Source organism: Rhinoderma darwinii, chromosome 8 (genome assembly GCF_050947455.1).
Source record: "Rhinoderma darwinii isolate aRhiDar2 chromosome 8, aRhiDar2.hap1, whole genome shotgun sequence".
NCBI lineage: Eukaryota > Metazoa > Chordata > Amphibia > Anura > Rhinodermatidae > Rhinoderma > Rhinoderma darwinii.
The window spans coordinates 6680965-6708520 of record NC_134694.1 but is presented as its reverse complement, the minus strand read 5'-3'; the positions used below and the strand labels follow the sequence as shown (position 1 = coordinate 6708520).

At 44.2% G+C, this 27556-nt stretch overlaps 1 protein-coding gene and 1 long non-coding RNA gene across 8 annotated transcripts in view; one reads left to right on the top strand and one right to left on the bottom strand.

The window, feature by feature from the left end:
* The window catches only part of LOC142659071 (uncharacterized), a 215795-nt gene that overhangs the window by 18404 nt on the left and 169835 nt on the right, over window positions 1-27556 (bottom strand). The gene's annotated exons all lie outside the window — the stretch shown is intronic.
* Window positions 1-27556, top strand: part of PNPLA7 (patatin like domain 7, lysophospholipase) — a 118989-nt gene that overhangs the window by 77274 nt on the left and 14159 nt on the right. For all 5 annotated transcript variants that reach the window (XM_075834783.1, XM_075834784.1, XM_075834785.1 and 2 more), the window contains 10 exons: window positions 3685-3840; window positions 7468-7531; window positions 7852-8020; window positions 11670-11852; window positions 13444-13562; window positions 20112-20268; window positions 23714-23830; window positions 23949-24018; window positions 25922-26038; window positions 26653-26801. In XM_075834783.1, the coding sequence (XP_075690898.1) occupies window positions 3685-3840; window positions 7468-7531; window positions 7852-8020; window positions 11670-11852; window positions 13444-13562; window positions 20112-20268; window positions 23714-23830; window positions 23949-24018; window positions 25922-26038; window positions 26653-26801 (1301 nt within the window). The remainder of the gene's footprint in view (window positions 1-3684; window positions 3841-7467; window positions 7532-7851; window positions 8021-11669; window positions 11853-13443; window positions 13563-20111; window positions 20269-23713; window positions 23831-23948; window positions 24019-25921; window positions 26039-26652; window positions 26802-27556) is intronic.

Genomic DNA, 27556 nt, shown 5'->3' with positions numbered 1-27556 from the left:
AGCATCCGTATGAACGGATCCACAAAAAGAAGAAAACCGCAGATTATGTGCAACATCTGTAAACCTTGCGTCGCCTAGCAACGCTTCCGTAATTACGGACGGCTACGGATGCACGTAATTACGGAAGCGCCCATAGACTTCCATGGTGAGTCCGTGCCGTAATTACGGCCAAAAAAAGGGCACGTTCTATATTTTCTACGTCACGGACACCAATCTGTAAATATACGGGAAAGTGTCCGCGATTAATAGAAGTGGGTCTGTAATTCTGGACGTGTTCTACGGTCGTGTGCGTGAGGCCTCAGATCAGCTCCACCCTATAATCGCTAGGCCTGGATACATTTATGAGCCTGACATTTTTATTCGGCTTTTCAAGGGGGTTTTGTTTCAGGAAAAGCCACTTCTGTTTGTGAATGTTGTGGCAGCGTGACGAGATCCTGATAATAAACCACAACGGCTGAAAGATTCCGGGGGGGACGAGAGAGATGAAAATGTGTTCAGTAAAGATCGGGGACGTGTGAGGCCATATGACCGGTTTTACTGAACTTGCAGATTATTACCTAGTCCTGGACATCACCGTTCATCTCCGTGGCGTATTCTCCTTCCATCAGATACTGAATTTGTTAAGAATTGCGTTTATTCGCCAGTCTTAACCCCTTAATGACCGGGACATTTTGCGCGTTAATGACCAAGGATTATTTTTTGTTTTTTCACGGTCGCATTCCATGAGTCGTAACTTTTTTTTATTCCGTCGACATAGCCGTATAAGGGCTTGTTTTTTGCGGGACAAGTTTTATTTTGTAATTGTACCATTTTTAGATGCTTATAATATATTGATTAACTTTTATTAACTTTATTTTAGGAGAGAATTGAAAATAAGCCGCTATTGCAGCATTACTTTTCACGGTATAAATTTACGCCGTTTACTATGCAGCGTAAATAACACGTCACCTTTATCCTATGGGTCGGCACGATTACGGGGACACCAAATATGTAGAGGTTTTATATGTTTTCTTACTTTTGCACAATAAAAAGCCTTTTACAAAAAAATTACTTGTTTTTGCATCGCCGCATTCCAAGAGAGCCGTAACTTTTTTATTTTTCCGTCAATGTGGGCTTGATTTTTGCAGGCCAAGGTGTAGTTTTCATTAGTACTATTTTGGGGTACATAGGACTTATAGATTAACTTTTATTTTATTTTTTTATGGGGGGATTGGGAGAAAAGAGAATTTTGCCGTTGTTTTTTGCGGGTTTTTTGGACGCCGTTCATCCGGCGGTTTAATGTGTTAATTTTACCGTTCGAGTCGTTACAATCACGGGGATATCATATATGTGTATGTGTTATTTGTTTCTTTTTTTCACAAAATTTATTTAAAGAGGCTCTGTCACCAGATTTTGCAGCCCCTATCTGTTATTGCCTGTGATCGGCGCTGCAATGTAGATTACAGTAACGTTTTTATTTTTAAAAACGAGCATTTTTGGCCAAGTTATGACCATTTTTGTATTTATGCAAATGAGGCTTGCAAAAGTACAACTGGGCGTGTTTACAGTAAAAGTACAACTGGGCGTGTATTATGTGCGGACATCGGGGCGTGTTTACTACTTTTACTAGCTGGGCGTTCTGACGAATCAGCATCATCCACTTCTCTTCAGAACGCCCAGCTTCTGGCAGATCACGCTGTGACGTCACTCACAGGTCCTGCATCGTGTCGGCACCAGAGGCTACAGTTGATTCTGCAGCAGCATCAGCGTTTGCAGGTAAGTAGCTACATGGACTTACCTGCAAACGCCGATGCTGCTGCAGAATCATCTGTAGCCTCTGGTGCCGATGTGTCCTCGCTCGACTGACACGATGCAGGACCTGTGAGTGACGTCACAGCGTGATCTGCCAGAAGCTGGGCGTTCTGAAGAGAAGTGGATGATACTTCTCTTCAGAAAGCCCAGCTAGTAAAAGTAGTAAAAACGCCCCGATGTACGCACATAATACACGCCCACTTGGACTTTTACTTTAAACACGCCCACTTGGACTTTTACTTTAAACACGCCCACTTGGACTTTTGCAAGCCTCATTTGCATAAATACAAAAATGGTCATAACTTGGCCAAAAATGCTCCTTTGTTAAAAATAAAAACGTTACTCTTATCTACATTGCAGCGCCGATCTGTTGCAATAGGAGATAGGGGCTGCAAAATCTGGTGACAGAGCCTCTTTAACTGCTTTTACATTTTTTATTTTTTTTTATACCCACCAGGGGACTTCACTATGTGATCTGCTGATCGCATATATAATGGTTTGGGATACTTCGTATACCAAGGTATTATTGGCTGTCAGTGTAAGGCTGGGTTCACACACTATTTACGGACGTAATTCGGGCATTTTAGCCTCGAATTACGTCCGAAAATACGGCTCCAAAGCGTCGGCAAACATCTGCCCATTCATTTGAATGGGTCTTACGATGTTCTGTGCCAACGGTCATTTTTTTTACGCGCCGCTGTCAAAAGACGGCGCGTAAAAAAGACGCCAGCGTCAAAGAAGTGCATGTCACTTCTTAAGACGTAATTGGAGCCGTTTTCCATGGACTCCATACAAAAACAGCTCCAATTACGTCCGTAATGGACGCAGGGAAAAACGCCTCAACATGCCATTACGTCTGACATTCCGGAGCTGTTTTCTCCTAAAAACAGCACCGTAATTTCAGGCGTATCAGAGGCTGCCATGTGAACATACCCTAAAACTGACAGGCAATCTATTAGGCAAAGCCTCCGGCATGGCCTAACAGGCATTTTCTGAAGGCAGACCTGGGGCCTTTGTTAGGCCCCCGGCTGCCATGGAAACCCGACGGCGCCCCGCGATTTCTTTGCGGGGGCGCCGATGCGGAGACAGAGGGAGCTCCCTTCCTCTGTCAAACACATTAGATGTCGCTATTGACCGGCATTTAATGGGTTAAACTGCCGGAATCCGAGCACGCTGCGGCTGGAGCCAGGCTGTGTATAACAGCCGTGCTCCTGCCGCTGATGGCGCGGGTACTGCCAGTGTACCCACACAATCAGAGGATGTATATATCCGTCCTTTTGCTGGAACTAGCTCCTGCACAGGACAGATATGTCCGTACTTCGTCGTAAAGGGGTTAATTGAAATAACGAGTGAGAGGAGTCTTGTTTATATATTCTTTATAAATTAGGAGCATCTCTAACCGTCCATTCGCCACAAAAACAAATCTAGGAGCTGGCGTAGGTTTGCTCTGTCATTTTTTACGTTTACTGGTGTAAATGATAGTAAAATTATTGAAATTAGTGCGGGGCCCCCACCTTTTTTCTTTTTTTTTTTTATACTGTGGCTTAGGTGGCATAAAAATATGGTTGACTTGCAAAATGTGTCTTTTCTATGTAAGAGAAACTGATTATTAAATCCCGCCAAACCCCCCCCCCCCCCCCATTGTTTTGCTGACAGTCGCTAATACTTGTGAATGGAGGTTGCGGCTGGTGATAGTTAAATTGTTGTATTCAGTATTATGGGAAGAGTTAAACACACGGGTACTAACAGAAGGATTCATAATCTCCGTGCCACCCATGGGCTTAGGCAATTCAGAACCAACTAAAACAAGAAGGTTAAACATCTGATTGGCTGCCCTCAGTAGCAGGTAACATGCTGACCCCCATTGTGTGTTTTTTTTTTCTTTGTCTGCAGGTCATGGTCTTGGTCTCGGCCTTCACACCACCGGCAGCAAATGGGATTCTGGGAATCCGTCCAGTAATCTCTCCACGGTCGCCATACTGCCAGTATCGGAGGAAGTTCCTCTTACAGCCTTCACCCTCGAACTGAAACATGCTCTCAGCGCTGTGGGTGAGTCATTTCTGTCCACATATCCCTACCCCGGTGGGTCTTACAATCCAATTTCCATGCTAATGTTGCTGTAGATGGATTTGCACCCATAGCCCAAGTGCTATGGACAGCAGAGATCGTCGTGGAGCCTGTGTTGTGGTGCCTTCTTCAGCCTTCTCCCGGCTTGGCATCCTTGTGACGGCTGTAATTGGCTCTGTAAGTGGGGATGACACAAGTGGATATTTAATTACATTTAATCTTTTTAATTGAATCTGAAAATCCGCAGCAGCGTCTGACAATCATGAAATATATTGATGTCGGAGAACGTGTGAATGCCAGTACCTGCCCTGTGAGCACTTTCAATTTTCTTATATATATATATATATCTATATCCCTTTTTATTCTGGAAATCAGTGGTGGCACGGGGTCACAGACTGCACCAAGGTCACCTCTTCTCGTGTGTCTGTGATGTATCTGAATCCCTTTAAGTCTCTCAGTAATAGATCAGATTCCGCTGTAAGATCATTGAGTCGTCTGGAGGCCGCAGAGATTTATGACAAGTCGAGGTGCGTTCTGTCTTGATAAATATTTTTTATCTCTCTCCCCATCCTTAGCATGTCACAAATTGGCGCTGGCAGTATCGGACCAGTTGGCAGAAATATCCCGTAGCTTAAGATCTTCCTGGAAAGCAGTAATACGGAGCGCACTTTTCCAGATTTATGTCTGTAGCAATGACTTTTTTTTTCCCACAATTTGGTTGGTGCCAAGGTCAGGAAATATTAAAGCAGGTTTTAGCCAGTTATTTGATGTGGCACATCTAGACGGGGCATCTGATGAACACATGGGGCGCACGTTCTGATATCTAGGGATGGTTTATTTCCGGTTGCTCTCTTGCCGTGTTTGTAGAGACTTCTTGCTTTGTGAGGTTGTACATGGCGTTGGGTTATTTGTCATCCTCCCCCTCCATGCTGGTATTTCGGCCCCCGGCCCACTTGCTTTTTGTCTCTAAGTGATTTAAAATTAGTGATAATAACGCAAATTATCAATTCTTCTGTTTCCAAGGAGACTCCGGTCACACAGACCTGGTCCCAGACAATGCAGTGTATATTTACCTCCGCAGCCCGCTGGCATTGTGCCCAGTCATAACACTGTTGTGTGGTGACTTGGCAAGAAAACCTTTGCTCCATTTCCACTTTTTCCCCCAAAAAAGAAGCAATTTCCTTGAACTTCTGTGAGGTGCAAATGTTTTGTATCACATAAAAGTGATACTCAACCGGCCGTAACCAAATACCGTGTCATTGTGCGCCAAAGTTACGATGTAACCGTGCCCCGGCACCATCAGTAGGTATTTCACTTCTGGTGTTTCTGGACTCGCTGGACGTCTTTTCTAATGCAGGAGTTGATCTTGTGTAATCTAAACGTATTTCATAAAGATATTTATTTACGTTTCCTTTTAAATTCTGTTTTTATCTCATCCAATCCTGTTGGTGACCGGACAGTCCAGAGATTACAGACTTCAAATCTGGTTGGGACCTACATCTTAATTCATCCAGATCTTTACTGGTTAATGATTAGAATACCAGAACTGCAGTGAAGACTGACACAGAGTAGTAGGGATGTAATTCTATAGAACAGTGCGGATTTAGATGTCATTCAGGGTCTGTGGATGGCTGGGTAACCATCCCTATTGGCCCTGTAATGGCAGCCATGAGTGTTTGTCACCCATCATCTGTCACTTATGTATTAGGACAAGACTTAAGTAATTTTATTTATTTGATTTTTTTTTTTAAATACATTTTTAGAGAGAAATGCCTGGGTTCACACTGAACCCAGCCTTAACGTACCCAGTTTTCATAGGTAAATTTACCAGAGGAGAGTCCTGTGACTACAGACACCGCCAACGCTGATATCACGGTATGGCTGAAATCTGATGATGAATCCAACGCCTCCTCCTGGCGCCTGCTCTCGGCTTTGACGCAGGTGTCCATTAGCGCATGGTAGAATTCCATGTATTATTAATGTAGTCGGCCTCTCTGAATCCCATCTTTGAATACTCTATATTGTAATTTAACCCCACTGTTGCCAGAATGTATTTAATCACACATCCTGGCATACTACACTGAACAATATGGTCCAGAAGCCAGCTGTGTACAGCGCCCCCACAGACGGCTGGCAATGATCACATCGCGCGTGACGTGGGAAAGGGCTGGTGCTGACATTTAGCGCAGAGTGAAGATGATTGTAACAGAAAATGTCATTCTCTCGGGTGTTTTGTCTACAATCCATAGTAATGAGTCCCCAGTCCCGTGTCATGGTCCCCAGTAAACATAATCACTGGAAAATGATTGTTAATATAACTAAATCTCTGGGCTCGCCAAGCATGCTGGGTATTTTAGCTGTTAGCGACTCAACGGAATGATCCTGATACGCGTTTCCTTTCATAAATCAGAAATTTCATGGTTCGCATCTTTAAGTACAAAGGGTAACATTGTGCAAAAGACAATCTTCCATGACTACAGCTGTTCCTGCAGGTTTCTCTGACGCGCACAGTAAGACCTGCATCTCCAGAAGACCCCTCAGCGCTCCCACTGACTTTAGAGGTCACCCCCAGTGAAAAGGAGCTTGAGTTATCCCCCAGTCACAATAAACAATTATGGGTGGCAGATAATGGGACCGATACTGCTCCCACAATGGGTCATCATCCAACTTTCCAAAACTCCTGAAGGGCAAATCTGCCTCGTTATGCAGTGATAAGGGATAATCTCTTTTATTGTAATGGTCATTAAATGGGTTTTCCCACCATACGAGGCCATAGCACTCGGATACGCCATCATTGACCGATTAGGGGTACGACCACCTGGACCTTTACTAATACTGGTCAAATTGCATTTAGGCTCATTGCAGCTCCCAGCAGGCAGGGTCTGGTACTGCAACAGAGCCACATGGGATTGTGCTGCAGTTTCTGCATCGCATCGGATCAAGAGTGCTGTGACTTCTTCATTATTCATATTAATAAGGTCCCAGAAAATTGGGCCCCCCCAACCAGTCAATGACGACATCTCCCATCATTCTTTGGTGGGGAAAAGCCTTTATTATTATTATTAATAATATTACTTGTGCCTATGCGCTGTCCTTCCCTGGTGGGGGGGGGGGGGGCCAGATGTGGCATGTGGTGGGGACTGTATTGTTATGGAGTCGAGTGTAAGTAAAATGGAGGTCAGAGATAATCTTGAGCTGAATTCTTTATCAGCGATTCTTGCCTCAATTTGGTGTGGATTTAAGGGGATCAGACAACTGTACAAGGGGTTAAATCATATCTGCCGCCTCTCCTAATAGTTGCAGCATTCCGGCTTCATGTCAGGCCTGTTAGTTCTACAAAGTCATAAAAGTTTCATACTGAAATATCAAAAATTGCGGTCACATGTCATAAATATAAAGACCCTGACGTGTTAGATTGTAGCTACACATGAGAAGGAGCGCATCAATCCGCTAGTAACCGCCTCGTGTCACTCATACTAAGTGGATGAATGGGCTGCTTCCTAGAGGTCAGAAGGGCCACAGTCAATACTACATTATTATAGGGGCACATGGTAAATTGATGTGTGTATATATAATAGGATGTATCATGATGTTGTCTCTTCTCCTCAGGCCCCACTTTGCTGCTCACCAGTGACAATATCAAGCAACGCCTGGGATCGGCTGCTCTCGACAGGTCAGTACGAGACGCGACTTCAGATGTTTCCTCCTCAGAATACATATATACCTGCTGGATTACCCGGTAACTAAGGCTCTGTTCACATCTTTGTTGGCGGCTCCGTCATATCTGCCGGACAGCATAGCGCAGCATGCAACAAAATTGTGTCCAGCAAAATGACGGAAACCACGCGCTTCAGTTTTTAGGTTCTGCATTTCTCTGCGGAGTCACAAGATGTGAACAGAGCATAAAGGGGGTTAGTGCATTATCGGAGGGGGTGAAATTTTTTTTTTTATTCACTGATGGTTGTCTTAGTGTAAAACATTTCTTGTTTTCAGTGTCCATGAGTATAGACTTTCTAGCTGGCTGGGTCAACAAGAAGACATCCACAGAATTGTCCTGTATCAATCCGATTATTACCTCACGCCTTGGACCCAGCGCTGCATTCGACAAGCTGACTGCATCCTGATTGTGGGGCTCGGAGAGCAGGAGCCCACTGTTGGAGAGGTGTGTAGAGATCTACTCACTAATACTATTTTAGTTTGCTAAATTAAGAGGCCCAGTAGGGGGCGCTAGACATTTAGATTTGCTTAATGAAATGGCCAATGCTCTCCATAGTGCGGCCAAACCCCTTCGGGCATCCAGGACAGATATTACACCCCGGTACCATTGATTTCAGTCATCTTGGCTTCTGTCTGTATCTAGTGCTGCAGCTGCTTTAGTTAGAGGAGTTTCCAGAAATACATATAGATGGTGTATCCTTAGGATTAGGCATTTCCCTGACCCCCAGGTCTCCCACTGATCAGCAGAATGTTGGATCACCGCGGGCCCTTCACTGTTTTTCCATCCACATTGGAGCATGGAACACGTGGCCTTCCCATGTACAGACGCAATTCTCTAATGTAATGTGTTTATACCATAATAAGTCTGCAGAATCCATCAGTGAATTATACGCGCCATTCATGACGGCCTGTACCCCGGGAATGTGCCACTCACAGGGGCTGTCCTGGTGCCTCTCGGTACATAAATGTGTCCTGTATGTTGATGCTGCACTAGAGCATTTGCTTTCCCTGCAGGCTTATTATAGTACAACGCCTCAGATTAGGAAACTGCTCGGAATAAAATAAGGAAATATATAAAAGTGTCTTTTTTCACTGACAATTAGCTGAATTTTTGTTTTCTTTGATGCGACTAAATGGCCTGCTGATCTATGTGGCTCTATAGGAGCTGGCGTGCCACCGATATTACATCCGTACCATTCACAGTCACGAGGATGTTCTGCCCTAGTCTGCGCCATATCAAATTGAAGACCTTGAAATATTGGTTTGATTTCCACTTTATTAAAGATCCTGCCCAGACGTGCCCCGGGTGCGAGGAATCAGCAGATTGTGTGCGTCTGACGAGGTGCAGCAGTGACGGACGCAGCTCAGGTTTATAGTAGGACAAAGTCACAGGAGTGCACAAAACTGAATTACATGAACTGTTTACAAGCCCAGTCATACTGTAGTATTGATGTTTGTCCCGACAGCTCGGGTATAGACCACAGCCTAAAGCTCCGTTCACACTGTGCGTTTTTGTTGCGTTTTTAACATGCATTTTTTTTGTTGAACTTCTATGTCTCTCAATGGGAGTTTATCTACAAAAACAAAAATATTCACTTTTAAAATGCATAGTGTGAACCCAAATGAACATAATGAGAGAACACCTTCCAGCATTTGGGAGTCTTTTAAAAGGGATTACCCTCTACTTCCTTCATACTTACTCTATTGTATTTTATTTTGTGGGAGGGTTTACATTCTTTTTATAAGACAACAGCCAGAGTTTTTCACAGTAATTATTCATTAGGCTTCCTCCATACACACACTTCGTGACTTTTTTTGGCCAAAAAAACGCATCTACAAAAAACCCAAAAAACTTTTGTCATGTCATTGGGGGATACGGCACCTGGTGTATAGGCCCTTGCCATTAGGAGGTGACACTAGGTATAAAAAGAGTGTTGGCTCCTTTCTGGCAGTCCATACCCCTACAGACTCCGCTATTCAGTTTTAGGCTGGATTCACACGACCATGTTACGTCCGTAAAGGACAGAACGTATTTCGGCCGGAAGTCCCGGACCGAACACAGTGCAGGGAGCCGGGCTCCTAGCATCATAGTTATGTACGACGCTCGGAGTCCCTGCCTCTCTGCAGGACAACTGTCCTGTACTGTAATCATGTTTTCAGTACGGGACAGTTGTCCTGCAGTGAGGCAGGGACTCCTAGCGTCGTACATAACTATGATGCTAAGAGCCCGGCTCCCTGCACTGAGTTCGGTCCGGGACTTGCGGCCGAAATACGTTCCGTCTTTTACGGACCGAACATGCTCGTGTGAACCCAGCCCTAGCTTTGTGTCCATAGGAGAAGGACATGACCTGATTCTCAGGAATGCTGCACTTTTTATTTTAGTTTTATTTCCGTGTTGGAATTTGTCCCCCCTCGCCCCCCAACTTCTACGTACACCTCGCCCCCCAACTTCTACGTACACCTCGCCCCCCAACTTCTACGTACACCTCGCCCCCCAACTTCTACGTACGCCTCGCTCCCCAACTTCTACGTACGCCTCGCCCCCCAACTTCTACGTACGCCTCGCCCCCCAACTTCTACGTACGCCTCGCCCCCCAACTTCTACGTACGCCTCGCCCCCCAACTTCTACGTACACCTCGCCCCCCAACTTCTACGTACACCTCGCCCCCCAACTTCTACGTACACCTCGCCCCCCAACTTCTACGTACACCTCGCCTCCCAACTTCTACGTACACCTCGCCCCCCAACTTCTACATGCCTCCAGCCGTTTGTTAGGCCTCTCTTGAGTCTGCCTGTTTTGCTGTCTGGAGCTTTATAGGGGAATAAATAAACAGCAGGGAGCCGTTAAATCTCCCTCCTCTCAGCTACCAGAGGTATCTAAGGGCTGGGGGCGTCCCTGCTGTAACGAGTGAGATCGGTATCGATCTCATCCGTTTAACCCCTCAGATGCGCCACTCAACCAGCGAGCACCGCATCCGAGTGGTTTTGGAGAGCGGGATGTCGCCGAGTGTCTGTGTCTCCGATGGGAGCCGGGGGCCTAATAAAGGCCCCCTAGTCTGCCTGTAGTAAATGCCTCCTAGGTCATGCCTCTGGCATGACCTAGCAGTTGCCTGACCATTTTACACGGACAGGCATAATACACTGCAATACAGAAGTATTGCAGTGTATTATAAATGCAATCGGATAGTGAAGTCCCCTAGTGGGACTAGTAGAAAAGTTTTAAAAAAAAGTTTAATAAAAAGTGAAGAAAAAATAAATTAAAAACCCACTTTTTCCCATTACAAACTTTATCATTAAAAAACCAAAATAAAGTAAAAAAGTTACACACATTTGGTATCGCCGCGTCCGTAACGACTACAACTATAAACTTATTACATTATTTAACCCGCACGGTGAACACCGTAAAAAATAAAATAAAAAAACTATGCAAAAATTACTGTTTTCTTTGAATCCTGCCTTAAAAAAAAAATGTGATAAAAAGTGAACAAAAAGTGGCATCTACTCCAAAATGGTACCGATAAAAACTACAAGTCGTCCCGCAAAAAAAAAGCCCTCATACCACTGCATCGGCGAAAAAATAAAAACGTTACGGCTCTTCAAATATGGAGACACAAAAACAAATAATTTTGACAAAAAAGTGTTTTTACTGTGTAAAAGTAGTAAAACATACAAAAACGATACAAATTTGGTATCGCTGCAATCGTAACAACCCGCTGAATAAAGTTATTGTGTTATTTATATCACACGGTAAACGGCGTAGATTTATGACGCAAAAAAGTGTGGCGAAATTGCAGGTTTTTTTTTCTATTCTCCCCTCAAAAAAGTTAATAAAAGTTAATCAATAAATTCTATGTACCCCAAAATGGTGCTATTAAAAATTACAACTTGTCCCGCAAAAAACAAGACCTTATACAGCTATTTCGACGCAAAAATAAAAAAGTTACAGCTCTTGGAATGAGACGATGGAAAAAACGTAAAAAATGGCTTGATCATTAAGGGGTTAAAGGTCTTAAACACCAATAACTGCCTGAAAGAAAAAAAAAACCCGCCATTTAAGTATCGTACATTGCTTATATTTTTATTTTTGTAACAGCTTGAAAGGATGTTGGAGAACACGGCTGTCCGGGCTCAGAAACAGCTGATCCTCCTCCATAAAGAGGACGGGCCGCCGCCTTTCCGCACTGTCGAGTGGCTCAATATGAGGAGTTGGTGTTCGGGACATCTACACCTTTGTTGTCCTCACAGAGTTTTCTCCAAGAGAAGTCTGCCGAAGCTGGTGAGAACGTCATTTCAGCCCTAAAATTTAATGATACAAAGATTGGAAATGTGGACCTGTGGTCTCAACCCCTGAACCAGCAGCAGCGTCTCCGTCAGGTCAAAGGTTGTAAGAGGAGAATTGTAGGATTGTTTTAGAATCCCCCGGACACTGGACGGGTTAATGAATCATTCTGCAGTGATGGCCGCAATTTATGTGCAAAATCTTTTCAGGTCGGGGGCGGGTGGTTTGGCTGTGATGTTGTTGGGTGGTTTATTTGATTCCCTCAAGACCATGTTCTCCATGAGCCGTTCACTTCCATGTCACAAACCCTCCTGCAATTACTTCCAACATGTCCGTCATCTGTGCAGCACAAAGAGGCCACAAGTCCGCTGGTTATCAGTGCGGCCCGACGTGACCTCCTAACACACGTCTCCTGTCCAGGATCTAAAGCCTCTTTATAGATCACAGTATTTATTGCAGTATCACATTTCATGTGACAGAATAAAGCAGGTATGACCTGCTCTTCTGCCGGATGTATGTAGGAGATTTTATCTAAATAAAGGTCGCGCCCCATAATGGTTGTCGTCCAGCTTATCACAGACCTGAATGATCTAAAAATTGTAGGCAGTGTAATGGCTGTTAATGGTCGTCTTCCATACGGTCGCTTTCATGCAAACATTATAGGGTCCAGAGGATTAATCCATATTTTATTGTGAAAACGAATATTTCCAGAAACATCCCTTTTTTTTTTTTTACTTTATTATTCTACCAGGAGCGCGACTGCCATGGACGTTGGTCACGCTTTCATATTTCTTTAGAAATTAAACTACCATTTAATTAAAAAATATATTTTTTTAATCCTGATGAGTGGGGTATATAGGTGTTTAACAGGGAGAACAGGCGGCAGTATATGTACATGTAGCCATTCATACTGGTGACCACGGTTCTGCCTCGCTCCATTTTGGACACCTCTGAATCATCCACACACCTCCACTATAATATCCGAGTTACTATAGAAACCATTCCACCATCCGACTGGTGCGTTGTCACAGTATACATTCTCTGTTGGTTTTGGGATTTAATTGGCATTCCCGATTCTCACTAATATCCGATGGTGTATGAATGAGGAGGCGGCGGAGGGAATTAGCGGAGAATTGTTTTACTTTGCAGTCACTTAACCTCATATTAACTGCACTTCAACTTCTAATAAAAATGACAGAAACCCGACTAATGTCATTAAAATCAGGGTTGTAATTATTCTATATATCCCGAGGGAACGTCCATATCAATGCACAGAATCCGGCTGCTCCCACTTCACTGCTTTCTAGGAAGATTTGCCATTCAGGATAATCTGGGTCCGAGGATTTACAGCGGCCATATTGGTTGCCCCCCCGAGGTTTCCCAAATACCGATCTAGCTAAGAGAGTATTGAAAACTTCTCATTCGGATTCAATATTAATTCAGAAATCACATAAAATATTGACCAAATTGATCTGACCTGATCTCTGGAGGACTGATCATATTTACAATGTATTATTACACCTATTATATATTGGATAGAAATTGGGACTTTCTGACAGCTTAGATTAATTTATTATTTTTTTTGCAGATTGAGATGTATGAGCGGGTTTCTCAGAAGCCACCGGACCGGCACTGTGATTTCTCCCGTCTGGCCCGTGTCCTAACAGGAAACACCATTGCACTAGTACTAGGCGGAGGAGGCGCAAGGTTGGTACTTTTACCTCTTTAGTAGGAAAGCCGGTATCTACCAGCGAGTGGTTATTTGCACTAATTTGTGGATCAGTTTGTAGATTTCCCACCGTTGGAATACATTGCGTGAATCGATCGGACATGTTTGTGGTTGGCTCAAAATCAAGCGAATAATCAGAGACTTGATTTGCTTCTTGTATTTCATGGGCTGGCAAATCCACGGATAAGGGAAGGATCTTTACTTCTGATACTCGGTCCCGTTATAACCGTCAGACACTACGCCTGCCACACTTCTGGCTTGTGGTGTAAACATTCATGAAGCTCTCTGTAATTGCGCCCCCTAGAGGTAAATGACCTCTTAAAGGACAGTTTTTCAGCATTTATTTCTGTGGTGTAAAGTCTATAGTGAAATATGAAAAATGTCTGAATACTTAGGGTTTCAGCGTGTGGTGTTTTTAGTAATACATTCTCTAGGTGTGGAGTTTCATTTTTGTCCACCTGGGAATATAGAACAAAACTGTAGTGACCACCCCGACCCTACACAAGAGGGAGAGTTTGGCCTTACATTTTAGGATTCCTATTTGACATCACTTTTTCTTTAAATTTTTTTATCACCGGGCACATGTCTGGCCTGACATCCAACGCTATAAATTTAAGAGCGGATCAATTCCCTGGGAACCGTTCCAAATAGTAGTCACATAAGTAGAAAGGATTCACGTGTTGTGCGCATTCTAAATGACCTTCCCTGTCCTCCGCTACTTCCACAGAACTGTTCTTTATTGCGTCTTTTATTTTCGGAGACGTCACACAAAAGACTCTTTGTTCCCTCCCCGGCAGGTAACTAGAAGAGCGAATGGCACGGCCAGGAAATAATTGGCATATTGTGAATCATTCGATTGTGATTTCTTCTCTTGTGGCACACATTAACCAGTTTGTGGCTCACATAGAGGAATTGCAGCATGTGATTTCTTAGTTTTACATCCCGCGGGGAATTTAAGGACGGACTATAGAAAAATAGAGGCGACTGCTCTCCCGAAACACAATTCCACCCCCACATATCTACTCGGTGCGTAGGCAAGGCATCTGGTGCTGACTCGCTTAAAGAGCAAACGTTACATTGTCATCTTCATCAAAATCTGTCACGGAGAGAAGAATTGTGTTTTTCTATAAGGAGATGCCGCTTTACTAGTGCAGGGGCAGCAGGCGTTTATGGGGGGCATCGGTAACATTGTGTACAGGAGAATGTCAACTTGGGAAAAAGAGGCCCAGGATGTTCAGGTGAAGTAACATTATTTTGTGTGTAGGGAATTTGTAATGTTTGATGTGTTGGCCGTTAGATCCGTGGTCTCCAACCTGTGGTGAAATACAAATCCCAGCATTCTCTGCTTTCTTGAATCTGCATTATCAAATATTCTGAATTACTGATCTATTGGTAGAGACTTAGGAGGACAACCTAAAGTGAAATCTTACTACAAAACATTTACTAAAAGTTTAATAATTGGTTCTCTCTCCGGTATTCTGCTTCTGGTCTTGTGAAATTCAAGATTATGGTGCAGTCCTGTCCTGAAAGAGGACCCATCACCTCTCCTGACGTGTCTATTTTAGTAAATACTTGTATTTTTTTATGAAATAATTTGGGAACATGTTTTCTTAGAACTCTGTGTTTCATTCCTCTGTTGTTCCTCCTAGAAATTTACTGGGTGTTACCATTTCCCTTATAAAAGGGGCGTGTCCCTACTCTCCTGTCAGCACTGATTGGACATTGTCAGTCTGTGTAGGGACACACTAGTGGTCAATTTATTTATAAATTTCTAGGCGGATTAACAGAGGAAGGGCACAATCTTCTAATTAAACGTGACAGAATTGTTATTTCATGAGGAATACAATTAATTACTAAAACAGTCATTGTCAGGAGAAGTGACAGATCTTCTTTAAAGCAAGTGCCAAAGTATCAGAATTACATGATTATCAGATACTACATCAAAGGAATTCCAATATCTACTTAGGCTACATTCACACGAACGTGGCCAACCTCGGAGGTGAAAAACTGCAGTTATTCACGGACGAGGTGCACTTGTGCGGGTCGTGTTATCACGGATCCCCTATAGACTAGAGTCCTATGGAAGGATGTGTGAAGCGCAAAAAATAGGACACGGCCTATTTTTTCATGGACCCTTCACACGCTCCGTTGAAACAAAGGTTGTGTGAACGGCCCCATTGAAATACAGGAGTCCGTGTGACGGCCGTTGTTTTAATGGCCGTCACGCGGACGTGATACGTCTGAATGAGCTCGTCTGAATGAGCCTTTACTCCCGTCCGTTGTTTGCACAGTATCTATAGAGATAATACGGCTCCAGCATAAAATATTTATATTCTCTAGGTACTAAAAGGTGCCCGTATACATCCGTCAGAAACCAGCGAGATTGGCTGGTGTTATAATGGGTGTAGGGGGCCACCCGGCTCTCCCGCCAAAAGCAAATAGGCAAAAAGTATCTGGCATGTTGGATTTTAAGATGTCTAGCAGTGGCTTATTCCCCTCTCCCCATTGAAATCGAGAAGCCCCTCTGCCGAGCTGAACGTGCATGTTAATGGGGTAGTAAAAAGGAATAGCCATCGGCCAAAATGATTGACGAGGAGTGTAAGGACAGTTTTTGGTGCTGAGGACGGACTGATGACTCTTCCAGGATTCTTGTTAACATGTGGGATGTGATCTAATGCATTAATTCAGGTCAGTAGAGGCAGATAACGGGACTTTCCTGAGCAATGACACAAGGAGGTCTTATCGTCTGATTGTCGCTTTGCCTTGGAGGTTACATTTTCCAACTCGCCCAACACGCACTGGGTAGATGAATAATGAGCACAATCTCCCTGATATCAGATCTTAAGTGCTGCCTTTGGGCATAAGACTGATTGCCTCGTCATGTGACTGCTGCGTGGCATTTCTATTGGTTTACAGAACACTATTCCGCCGACTTGCCTCTAAGTGCAGCATCTTATTTATCCCGTCTGCTTTAGGTGCGGTCTGGTTTTGTGTTTCCCGTTATGTAGTTAATAAGGCTAATTACGTATGATAGATTAGGACCATATCCGGAGCTGTAACAAAGAATCCACCTTAAAGCGGATCTCACAACTAACATTTACTATGTTATAGCACCAACTAAGAGAAGCACGTGTGCAATATAGTCCATCACAGGCCTCTGGTGATAGTCCCTGCCGGACACCCCCGCTGCAGGACTGCGATCGCCAAGTCTATCCCCAAGGCACATGTGACCCCTCCGTGGCTCCACTAGCGGTGACTGTGTAAGCCTGGGAGACCGTGTCTCCAAAAAACTGTGACGCCGCACTCTGACGCGGATTATTAACGAACCGAAGCACATACCTGTATGGAGTATATTACATTAAGATACAAGTAGGAAGTCAAGATGATGGATTCTGTAAAGGAATTCTTAGAAGTAACACACAAGTGATATGTGAAAAGAATAAAGCTGGCGCCCAATAAGCAGAGACATTGCTCTATAATGGGATATTCTCACGCTTGCACATTGTGCTTACATAGTGTAAATGATTCCATTGTAACGTCCTGGTTATACCTATGTGTAATAATGATACGGCCGGTCAATCGACCAGTAATCTCCGTAAAGACGGCAGCGATTATCGTCATCTGTAGGTCATTTACGTGCAGCGATTTGTCCGATTGCACTGCAAATCTGTGTTCTTCCTTCAGCGAGTGCGGTTCTAGCTCTACATAGAAGCCGCGTGCAGAGACGACTCGTCAGACATGGACCACATGACCGTCAGATCTGTGTTCTGTCAATCTCATCAGTGCTTGTCATCTAACTACACCCCCAGAGCAGCTTCCACTCAGCCTGTCACACACCGGTGCATATAGATCAGCCGCTGACATGGAACAAACATGGGAATGGCGCAGGGATAACCCGCAGATCTCTCCATGTCTTATACCGGATCCTCTGACGTGTTCAGGAAGCAGAACTCATGTCTGTCATCTGTTATCTCTGCCATCTTGTGGTTACATGACAATCAGGCTTTCATGCCAGCAGAAACCGCTGAGTATTACACACTTACCAATGTAGACTCAAAAAAATCAAAGGCGCTGAGCATATAAAGAGAGATTTTGCATGGAAACGTCACCAATATCCCAAACTGCTTTGTCTTATCCTTGGGTCATCCATGTATTTTATACAGTTAGGTCGTTTTGTGATCCACTGTGTTAAAATGCCAAATATACTGTTGTATGTATTAATGCTGATAAATAATCTTCTCCCTCGGAAAAGCACTACAGTTGTTACATGGAAGGTTTCTATAGATGCACAACTCTCAGGTTTGCTCCATCATTTGGTGTGAGACCTGCACTCTCCTAAAGGGATTCATGGCATATCCACGGGATAAATGTCTGATAGATTCGGGTCCCAGCTCTGGTTCCAGGCGGTATATGAATGATCAGCTGGGACCCTCATCTATCAGACTTTTATGGCATATCCCATCGCCACCACCCATTCATTCTCTGCCTCACCCAGCGGACACATCTATCATTTATGGCATATCCCGTGCACATCTGCCATAAATGTATTAGATGGGAATGCCCCTTTAACTCCCTCTATTACTAAAGTATTCCAGAATATTGTTTTAAGGCCATAATAAGGAAACTAAATGTGACTATTATGAAATGTACCGGCATGTACTTCTCTGAGCTCACGTGACTTCAGATGTCACACAGTCGCTTAGTTTATCCACCAGAACAGAGGGTTGAGGTAGGACATGTTTTTTTTTAGACTGATTGATCTTGTAAGGCTGTGTTCACAGCTTCCATTCATGGGTTCCGTTAGAACTTTCCATCGGAGGAACCCATGAAGCTTCCGTTTTCATGTATTACATACACCGCTTCCGTTTTCATGTATTACATACACAGCGTCTGTTTTCATGTATTACATACACAGCGTCCGTTTTCATGTATTACATACACTGCTTCCGTTTTCATGTATTACATACACAGCGTCCGTTTTCATGTATTACATACACAGCGTCCGTTTTCATGTATTACATACACAGCGTCCGTTTACATGTATTACATACACAGCGTCCGTTTTCATGTATTACATACACTGCTTCCGTTTTCATGTATTACATACACCGCTTCCGTTTTCATTACCATAGATTTCAATGATAATGCTTCCGTTGCAATTGGTTTCCGCTTGTTTCCGTTTCATAAGGTTTCTGTTTTTTCACAAACTATATCGTAGTTGGCTGCGCTATTGTTTCCGTGAAACAAACAGAAACCTTATGGAATGGAAACCAATTGCAACGGAAGCATTACCATTGAAATCCGTGGTAATTCAACGGAAGCGATGGTTTGTTTGGCTTTCCGTTCGTGGGTTCCTCCAATCTGAAGGTCTAATGGAACCCATGAATGGCAGCGCGACGCAGATGTGAACAGGCCCTAAACCTCCATCATTCTGCACGACCGATCCCATAGTAATATATGAGACAGGCAGTGCAGACCACAATTGCCCAAAAACCCGATAATAACCTAAAGATCTGTCATTTATATTTAGTCTCCTCTCGAGTAAACTTCTGTGGCCACTAAATAAAATGTAATCGTATAGAATGTGTATAAATGAAACTTCAGAAAAGTGATTGCAAAAAAAAACAAAAAACATTTTGCTTTTTCAAATCTCCACAACGGGAATAATACAACCAAATCCCAGTAAATTGTTCCATGGGGTCATTGTGGATTTTGCTCATTAAATAGGATTAGTAATCCCTGTAGACTGTGCGGGATTAGTAAGGGGCACCGTGTTCTGTTTTATACAGATGGAAAATCAAGGCAGAAAATAAGATCCTTTCAACAAACTTGGTGTAGTAAAGCGGAGTTCTTCCACCCCAAGGATAATATCTGCAGATCACTTCAAGGTTGGGAGAATTGAGATTTATGTAAATCGGCCTGAAATCAAGCTGACGGCACGTAATCTGCATGTCTTTGGTGGAGGGCCAAAAATACCGTTCACAATTAAGTAATGATAACCAAGTGGCATAATGAGAGGAGAGGAGAAATCTTACTGAGCCGTCCTGGGGGTTTAACACTTTACTCGTTGCAAACGTTTCATGATTAGAGTGGATCTTCTTTCTAATCTTCACGTGGAGATGTCCCTCGGGACGATGTGTTGAGACATGTCCGTTTTTTTGTGAATACATTTTTTTAGCTATTTACTCTGCCGTGATCAAGAGGGAGAGGAGCGAGTAGGGACTGTGCGTGGACACCAGGCTGACTGTGTGACTGATAAAAATGTCTGTCCCCTACTGGACCCGGCTACAAGAGGAAGAAGAGGTAGAGATCACACAGCAAACAGTCCATTATGGAACCGCTCCAATAATTGTATGAGGGAACGGCAGAACTATCAATACTCTAACCTATATAATCTATATAGCCGGCTGTGGCACCCCCTCCTCATAACATCCCCCTGCTGAGAGTCCAGGACATTGAGACTCTGTGTCTTGTATTCCCTCCGCTCTTGTTCAGTCTGTACTGACCGCTCTTTATTCCTTTCTCAGGGGCTGCTCCCAAGTGGGAATCATCAAAGCTCTGACTGAGGCTGGAATTCCCATCGACATGATCGGAGGGACATCCATTGGGTCCTTCATGGGAGCACTGTATGCAGAGGAGCGTAGCTTCAACCGCATGAAGATCCGAGCTCGGGAGTGGTGCATGGTGGGTAGCGCCTCTAGAGGGCACTTATTAAGAGTCCCAGGTTTCAATCAGGCATGAGGACAAAACAAAGCACAGTAAGTCCCAGTCACATGCACCAATAATCGGCAATAGTTGGAATCAATACCTCTGGACACATTGCAGCAAGCAGCGTAACATGAAGCTCCGGGGCCACAATAGAAAATATACACCAGAACTTCGCTCCTGTGCCATTTATAATACTGTGGTCCTCTTATGTGGTCCCCGGGAGCGACTAACTCCTGCAACCCCTATAGTTACTCTCCTGGCTGCAAGGTGCAACACAATCTTCCTACAAAAAGTCTATTAGAATTTCTATCATCATCCACTGGTCCAGAATTTCTGCAAATCTGCCGCTACACTGGCTTCCATAATGGCTCTTTTTAGTAAAAATCTGCCCAGAATATTCAGTAACCCGCAAATATAACAGATTTACTTATATGTCATGTCTCTAGTCACATCCAGAGCTGCATTCACAAATCTCCACTTCACTATCAGACATGTGACCTAACATCTCAGCTTTGTGTAACGGTCACCTGAGCTCCCATAATGCAATTTGGTAACGGGATTTGGAAAGCGAACAGAGCAGAAAAATTGTCTGGTACTAACAAATCATACCAGATAATTAAAGAACATCTTTGCAGCGTTATCTACCTGTGAAACATTGTAACTTGAGGCCAGAAGTGACGGACATTATCACTGATCTGTCATGTCTATAGGGAGGGGGCGGTGATCGGGGTCTGTCCTACTTCACCGTCCGCTGCTTCTATAAAGCTCTTGTATGTGCGCGTCTCGCTGACTTTCCTACATTGCTCTTTGGGAGATGACGAAGCCTTCAGCCTTTTATGATCCATTTATTGGAACCAGCAGCAGTCGGATCCTCCGTATGGAGGTTAATCTTCTATTTCTTCATACGCTGCTCATAGACTCATTTGCGCTGATAATCTGTGAGTTTCTGGTAAATGGTATTTGCTCCTTTTCCTTTGGGGGAGATGAAAGCTGAAGCGATTATCATACGTAAGAGGTAATCATGTAACCGCGTGCTACGATTGACTATAAATAGTTGGGTTTGTGGATCAGCCACATCTGAATGAGTAAAAGATCATCGTTTGTCGCTGCCACATCCCCTCCCCCAATCCGAAATCATCCACTTATTAGCAGATCAGTCCTTTCCACCTCTCGCCTACAAGCTCAGTAATGTTTGTGTGTAATTCCTGTACGGGCAACTGAGCAACAATCGCAGTAACGACTGAACAGCGAAAACCTTTAGCAATTATTATCACGTGTAATAGACCGTCTTTCAAACGCAAACGACTCGCTGAATCATCGCTCGCTGCCAGTACATGAAAGCGTATCAGCCCGTCCAATAGGAGTCTGATCCCACTGTTACAGTAGAAGATAAGCGACACAAGTGTCTGGCAGCCACTCATCTCCACCATACCATTGATAGAACATGGATATTTAGCTGAGCTGAATACAACGGTCAGTATCGGAGTTCGGGCTCATGGTAGGTGGGCGCTATATAATATATATGGTGATATTCTGCCCAGCAGCTAATAGGCGGCAGCCTCTTCACTTACACTGCAGCCAACACTTCGTATAATTCCTTCTTCTGTAGTAATCCCTGAAAATCCGGCGGTACGACGTTTGTTCTGCGTCTACCTGTGCAGCATAAAGAGCGGTGACATTACTTTCTGCGGAGATTAAAGTGAGACCTAGAAAGTCATGGTGGGTCAGCGAGACTAATAAGTAGATCTGCATGCCAGGACAGGATTTCAATCCTCGCATCACACCCCGTAGATGAGGAGCGCTGTACAACGCATCCGTGCTAATGTCTTTATAATGGAAGTCGGGCACTGTGAAATGCAATACACCATGTGAATCCACAATCTAGAAGCAGATTTATTCCTGTATGGACAGCTGTAGCAGAGCTGACTTTGTCTTTAACGGCATGCTCATTTTGGGTAGGTTTTCCTGCAGTCGTGCAGATAAGAACGGTCATATACCAATAAATGGTGCAGAATGACAAACTCGGCTCTGCTACATATGTACACATTTCTTCGGCTATACAAAGCCATTTGTGATTAAAAAGGGAACAGATATTTCACTTGTTCACAACCGAGGTTTTAGTCACTTAAGGATATGGAGTCTCTCCCTTCAGGGGTGTTTGAGTGAGATTTCCGGACAAGAATTTGGGGTGCAAAGGAAAATGTGTTTCCCCCATAATTCGATAATCTTTCTCGTTCTGAAAAGATTCTTACATGGGCGCTCCAGGAGCTCCAGGAAATTGTACATGGTGTTTTTGTGGATACTCTTTATATATCAGAAAACTTTACTCCACAATTCATTACATTGCTGCGTGTGAATCTAAGTCCATGTGGTAAAGAGATTCTCCACCTAAAAATGTGACGAGTAACGCAGGCTGAGATGGGGATTGACATGACAGAACTGCTGCCAAGTTGCTCCTCTACTTCTTTGCTTCCAGCACAATCCAGCTCTGAATTGAATATCTGACATGTCTGACAGTCTGGTTGCTAGGGATTCACAGCATAAGAATCGCACGTCCCTAGCAACCAGACTGTCTCCTATTAATCTGGTCTACAACTGAAGGCAGAATCACATGGAGTATTGGGTGAGGAGTTGGCAGGATTTACCCATCTCGCTCTCTGTTATGAATTGCATTACATTGCCACTAATGAGTGCTGAACCAGCCTTGGAGCTGTCTTATTTGTTTTCATGGCTTTGGGACTTTGATAAGAGAGACCTCCTGGCTTGTGGGTCACTTCCTCTGTTGTCACATTGTGACTCACAAAGCAGTGAAAGCTCCAGGATCTGCCACCCACACTAGTCATGGTGGTGCTATTCACAGAACGGAGCAGGTTTACTGGAAAACAATACCCCTGCCATCTGTCATAGAACGATCTCTGTAGATATATATTGCTCTGAGTAGTCCGGGGATGCTGGGGATCGTTCTGTGTGGTCACAGATTATACAGAGAGCTGCTCTATTCATATCACAGGGACTCCATAAACATCTTGGAGTTAATGTTGTTATATGCGCTTCTTAGTGCTGGTCATTACAGATAAAGCATGGTGGATAAAGGGTTTTGGCTTTTTGTCCCCAATATTCAGCCGTGTTAATAGGAACCTACATATCATACAGTATGAGAGAAATTATATTGCTGGGTGGTGGGATTGTGAATATAAGAGGTAAACTGGTCATAGGCAGGACAACATGCCCCCGACCTGATTGTACTAGGGTGTAGTTTCACTTTAATTGTCTCCGTCAATACCAATCAGTGTAATGGTCGTCCACTATGGAGTATTGACCTGGCAGTCGTAACGGAAAGTTATGGGGACAACCTGCAGCTTAGACAGATGTCCTTGTAATAATTGAAATCCCACTGATTCTACTTCTATCTTCCTCCAAGGACATGACATCTGTCTTCAAGAAGGTCCTAGACCTGACCTACCCCATCACCTCCATGTTCTCCGGAGCGGCCTTCAATAACAGCATCAGCTGCACATTCAAAGACAAGCAGATAGAGGTGAGGACTACTGTGGGGACAATCCTCCTCATCATCCCTCGTGTCTGGATGTGTGTGCACCAATAGTAGTCCCCGGTGCACGACCTACAATACCCGTGTGATTTTACTCTATTTGTAGGATCTTTGGATTCCATATTTCAACATCACAACTGACATCACTGCCTCCGCCATGAGGGTGCACACAGACGGTAGGTGATCCAATCCAGTCTGTTATCCAATGTCCCGACCTTCACAATCCTAATAACCAGATGACAAAAATTCCTGAACTAATGTATGATACCCCTTGCCACAAAACAGGTCCTGAATGATCCGCTATTATCGGTGGGGGAAGTAGCTAGCAAGTTCTCAAGAGAAATAAAATGTTGCATGGTGCCCATTGAAATGAATGGGCCGTCCATGTGATACACAGAGCAGCCGCGTCCTCCAGATTGTCATTGACACGCAACTAAGTACAATGACAATAAGACTGTACGTGATATAGTGTGTAATCCCGGCCCTATACATCTCATTGTCCGGGGGATTGCTCTGCCGGCTATGAGCTGATGGGACTTTGGCTACTTTGATAACCCCATGGCCGCCTTTCCTGCTTTGTAGATTATAGAACATCTTGTTCAGTTCTAGTTACCAAATAAAGCTGCAACGGATGCAATAATAGCCAGGTAGATGAGTGAGAATCTCCTGTAACGTGATCACTGTCCAGTCTGCCCTCCTACTTGGGCGCACTCCTATCTCGCCACGATCCATCCTCATTATACTCGTCCCACATCCAAAGCTCCCTCTGATTTTCCGCCAGGTGAGTCGCGGAGATAGCAGGGACTTCACTCTCTCCATCATTAACTCTCAGCACCCACACAATCGAGTCCTGTGCACCATCTGCAGGTCCCGGACATTGATGATGAGAGCTCTGTCCCTCCAGGAATAACCTGTCCTGGTTTATCATGTAACGTACACTAATGGTCCTGACTGCAGCCTCACACTGGTAGAATATTGGGATGGTTCCTTAACTGCACTTTCTGGAGTCCTCGTTTAAAGGGGGGTTTCCTACCATAGTGTTCTATGACGTGTATAGGATACAGATGAGCCACACATGGGCCGGCACTCTCCATTATCGCTGAGGAGCACTGCCAGGTCCATCTCTGGATCAGTGCTATGGTGGGAAAACGTAAACTGCTAGAATCCGGGAGTCTGGGAGACAATTCAGCCATTTTATAATGTATAATATATTTACAATTATATAATGGTCTGATTATTTTATAATATTGTGTATGGTCTAGAGACACATATACTGTATATCACCTTTAGGACCGGTACAAGCGCTCTGTTTTTTTGCGTGTGGGTGGACTGTTATGCGGCCAGTCCGAGGGGTTCCGTCCTTATTGATAAAGGATTCTGCAGACCGAGGTTGTGTGAAAGGAGCGCACCCCTTTATGTCAACAGGATGCAGATAAGCAGTCAGGACATTTTCCAAATGAGGGACTGCCCCGAAAACAACTTTATGTAGATGAAAAAAAGAGCACGTTAAAATATCTGCATTCATTCTGCCGTTTAATAGAGTGCAGCGTGTAGTTGATGAGCACGTCTGTGGGGGATGGGAGCCCCTGCTGGACGCCCGGATTCTTCTAATGAATGACCGTATCAGCGCAGAGTGATTAGTGGATATTGACAGGTTCTGGTGGAGCAGCAGCAGCACGGGACCACATCTCCTTATAAATGATTATGCACCATGGGCTTTCTATGGAAGAGGTAGCAGGAGCACGATGGCGTCGTCTTCCCCTCACAGTGTAACATTTTATGTATTGCTTTATCCGGACGGACCGGTAGCTCAGACGCTGACTTGGGCCTTGGTGATATACTGGTATCATAATAGGACACGCCATAGGGTAGGACACGACACTTTATTCTCTTATGTACTGGTAAAAAGGAAAGGAAAAAAGGCGTCCTCAACTTCTCTTCAACGTTCCAGACTCCGCCACTTAATATCTTGATAAAGAAGAGACGGGGGAACATCTTCTTGTCACTGTAATAATTGGTGAAGCACCCAACCCCCGAGCGTGGATTAATAAGCTTATAATGGTTTTCCTTTCTTTGCAGGCTGCCTCTGGCGTTACGTCCGTGCCAGCATGTCTCTCTCGGGGTACATGCCCCCTCTCTGTGACCCCAAGGATGGACATTTGTTGATGGATGGAGGTTACATCAACAATCTCCCAGGTTTGCAGGATGACTGTGTTTATATTACAGCAAGAAAGAACACAACTCCCAACCTCCGGGAATAGAAGGAGAATAGGAATATTCTGACCATTCACTATTTAACAAACCACTAATCCCGCAATCCGCAGCGTTATAAGCGGAGCAGCGTTATGAGCGGATTTTTATGGATTCCCTGTTGGTTTTCACATTAAGACCGGGACTACATTGTATATTTAGTCGCATATGAGTGACCGTAAAATGACAGGATTACCGTGACGTTACCTCAGTGTCCCCATAGGGAAACCAGGCTGCAAGTGTTGCAAAAAGTCAGACAGACAAGGACACACTGAGGTTACATCGCAATCGTGGTAATAACGTGACCAACTGCAGCCAAATGTCACGGTATAGCCCCAAACTAAAATGGCTGATAACGGGGGACAATCGCAGTCAGAGCGCGAGAAGATAACCTGCGCTCCTTTTCTGCCAGTATGTAGGTTTGGCGTCAATATAAAGTACAACATGCGGTGAGAGAGACGTTAACACTTCATGTTGTCGACATTTGTAATAGAACATTGTGAGCTCGTTGCAATAAAGGGTTAGCTTCTGATATGTGGCCTCTTGCTTTTGTCTGACAGCCGATGTTGCCCGCTCTATGGGTGCTAAAGTGGTTCTAGCCATCGATGTGGGCAGCCGGGACGAGACTGATCTAACAAACTACGGCGATTCTCTGTCCGGTTGGTGGTTACTGTGGAAAAGGTGGAATCCACTTGCTGAGAAAGTGAAGGTGAGATTTCCCAGGTACAAGGAGCGGAGCCCCCATCTCCCCGGTGGGCACCCGCTCCAAACTGTGACCATCCAATCCAGTGATGTGGAAATCTCAGCGCGGCTGTGCAGTCAAGTGGAGTAAATCAGAATGGATTTTGCATCAGGCTTTAAATTGCATTACTGTAGGTTAACTGCTTATGTGCCAAAGTAAACTAAAGGCGATTTCCAGCCAAAACAAGAAATGGAAGGGGGAAAGGTGGGTGTATTGGTTTAAAGGGTATGTTCATTTATACTGCACGAAAAATGAAACCACTTTGCAAATAGTCTTAAAACTTTCCTATTGTTTCTATGTCTTCAGCTCCTATACATCTCCTTGGCTACAGACTGATCCTGCAGTCATACTTCTTACCTACGTGGTAACCCGCACACTAGGAAGAAGTTGTGGGAGAGATGGAAGGAAGTGTGACTGCATGTTCAGATTGTAGTCTGTTACCATGGAGACACAAAGGTCGACATGAGCCCTAGAATCAAAATGGTAGATGATTTTTAATGAAGACTATTTGCCAGTTTCCTTACATAACATTCATTGGCGTAATAAAAAAAATGATTTCCATAGGCTTGAATTGTTCAGATGGAGAATTTGTCGCACACGAGTTGCTCTTGAAGTGCTCTCCTAGGTGCATAAACAGCCGTTCTATAACATGGGCACTGCCCGGAGGACACGTCTAGGAGTCGCTCTGCTTCACGTGCTGTAGTGATTATGGCAGAGAATCG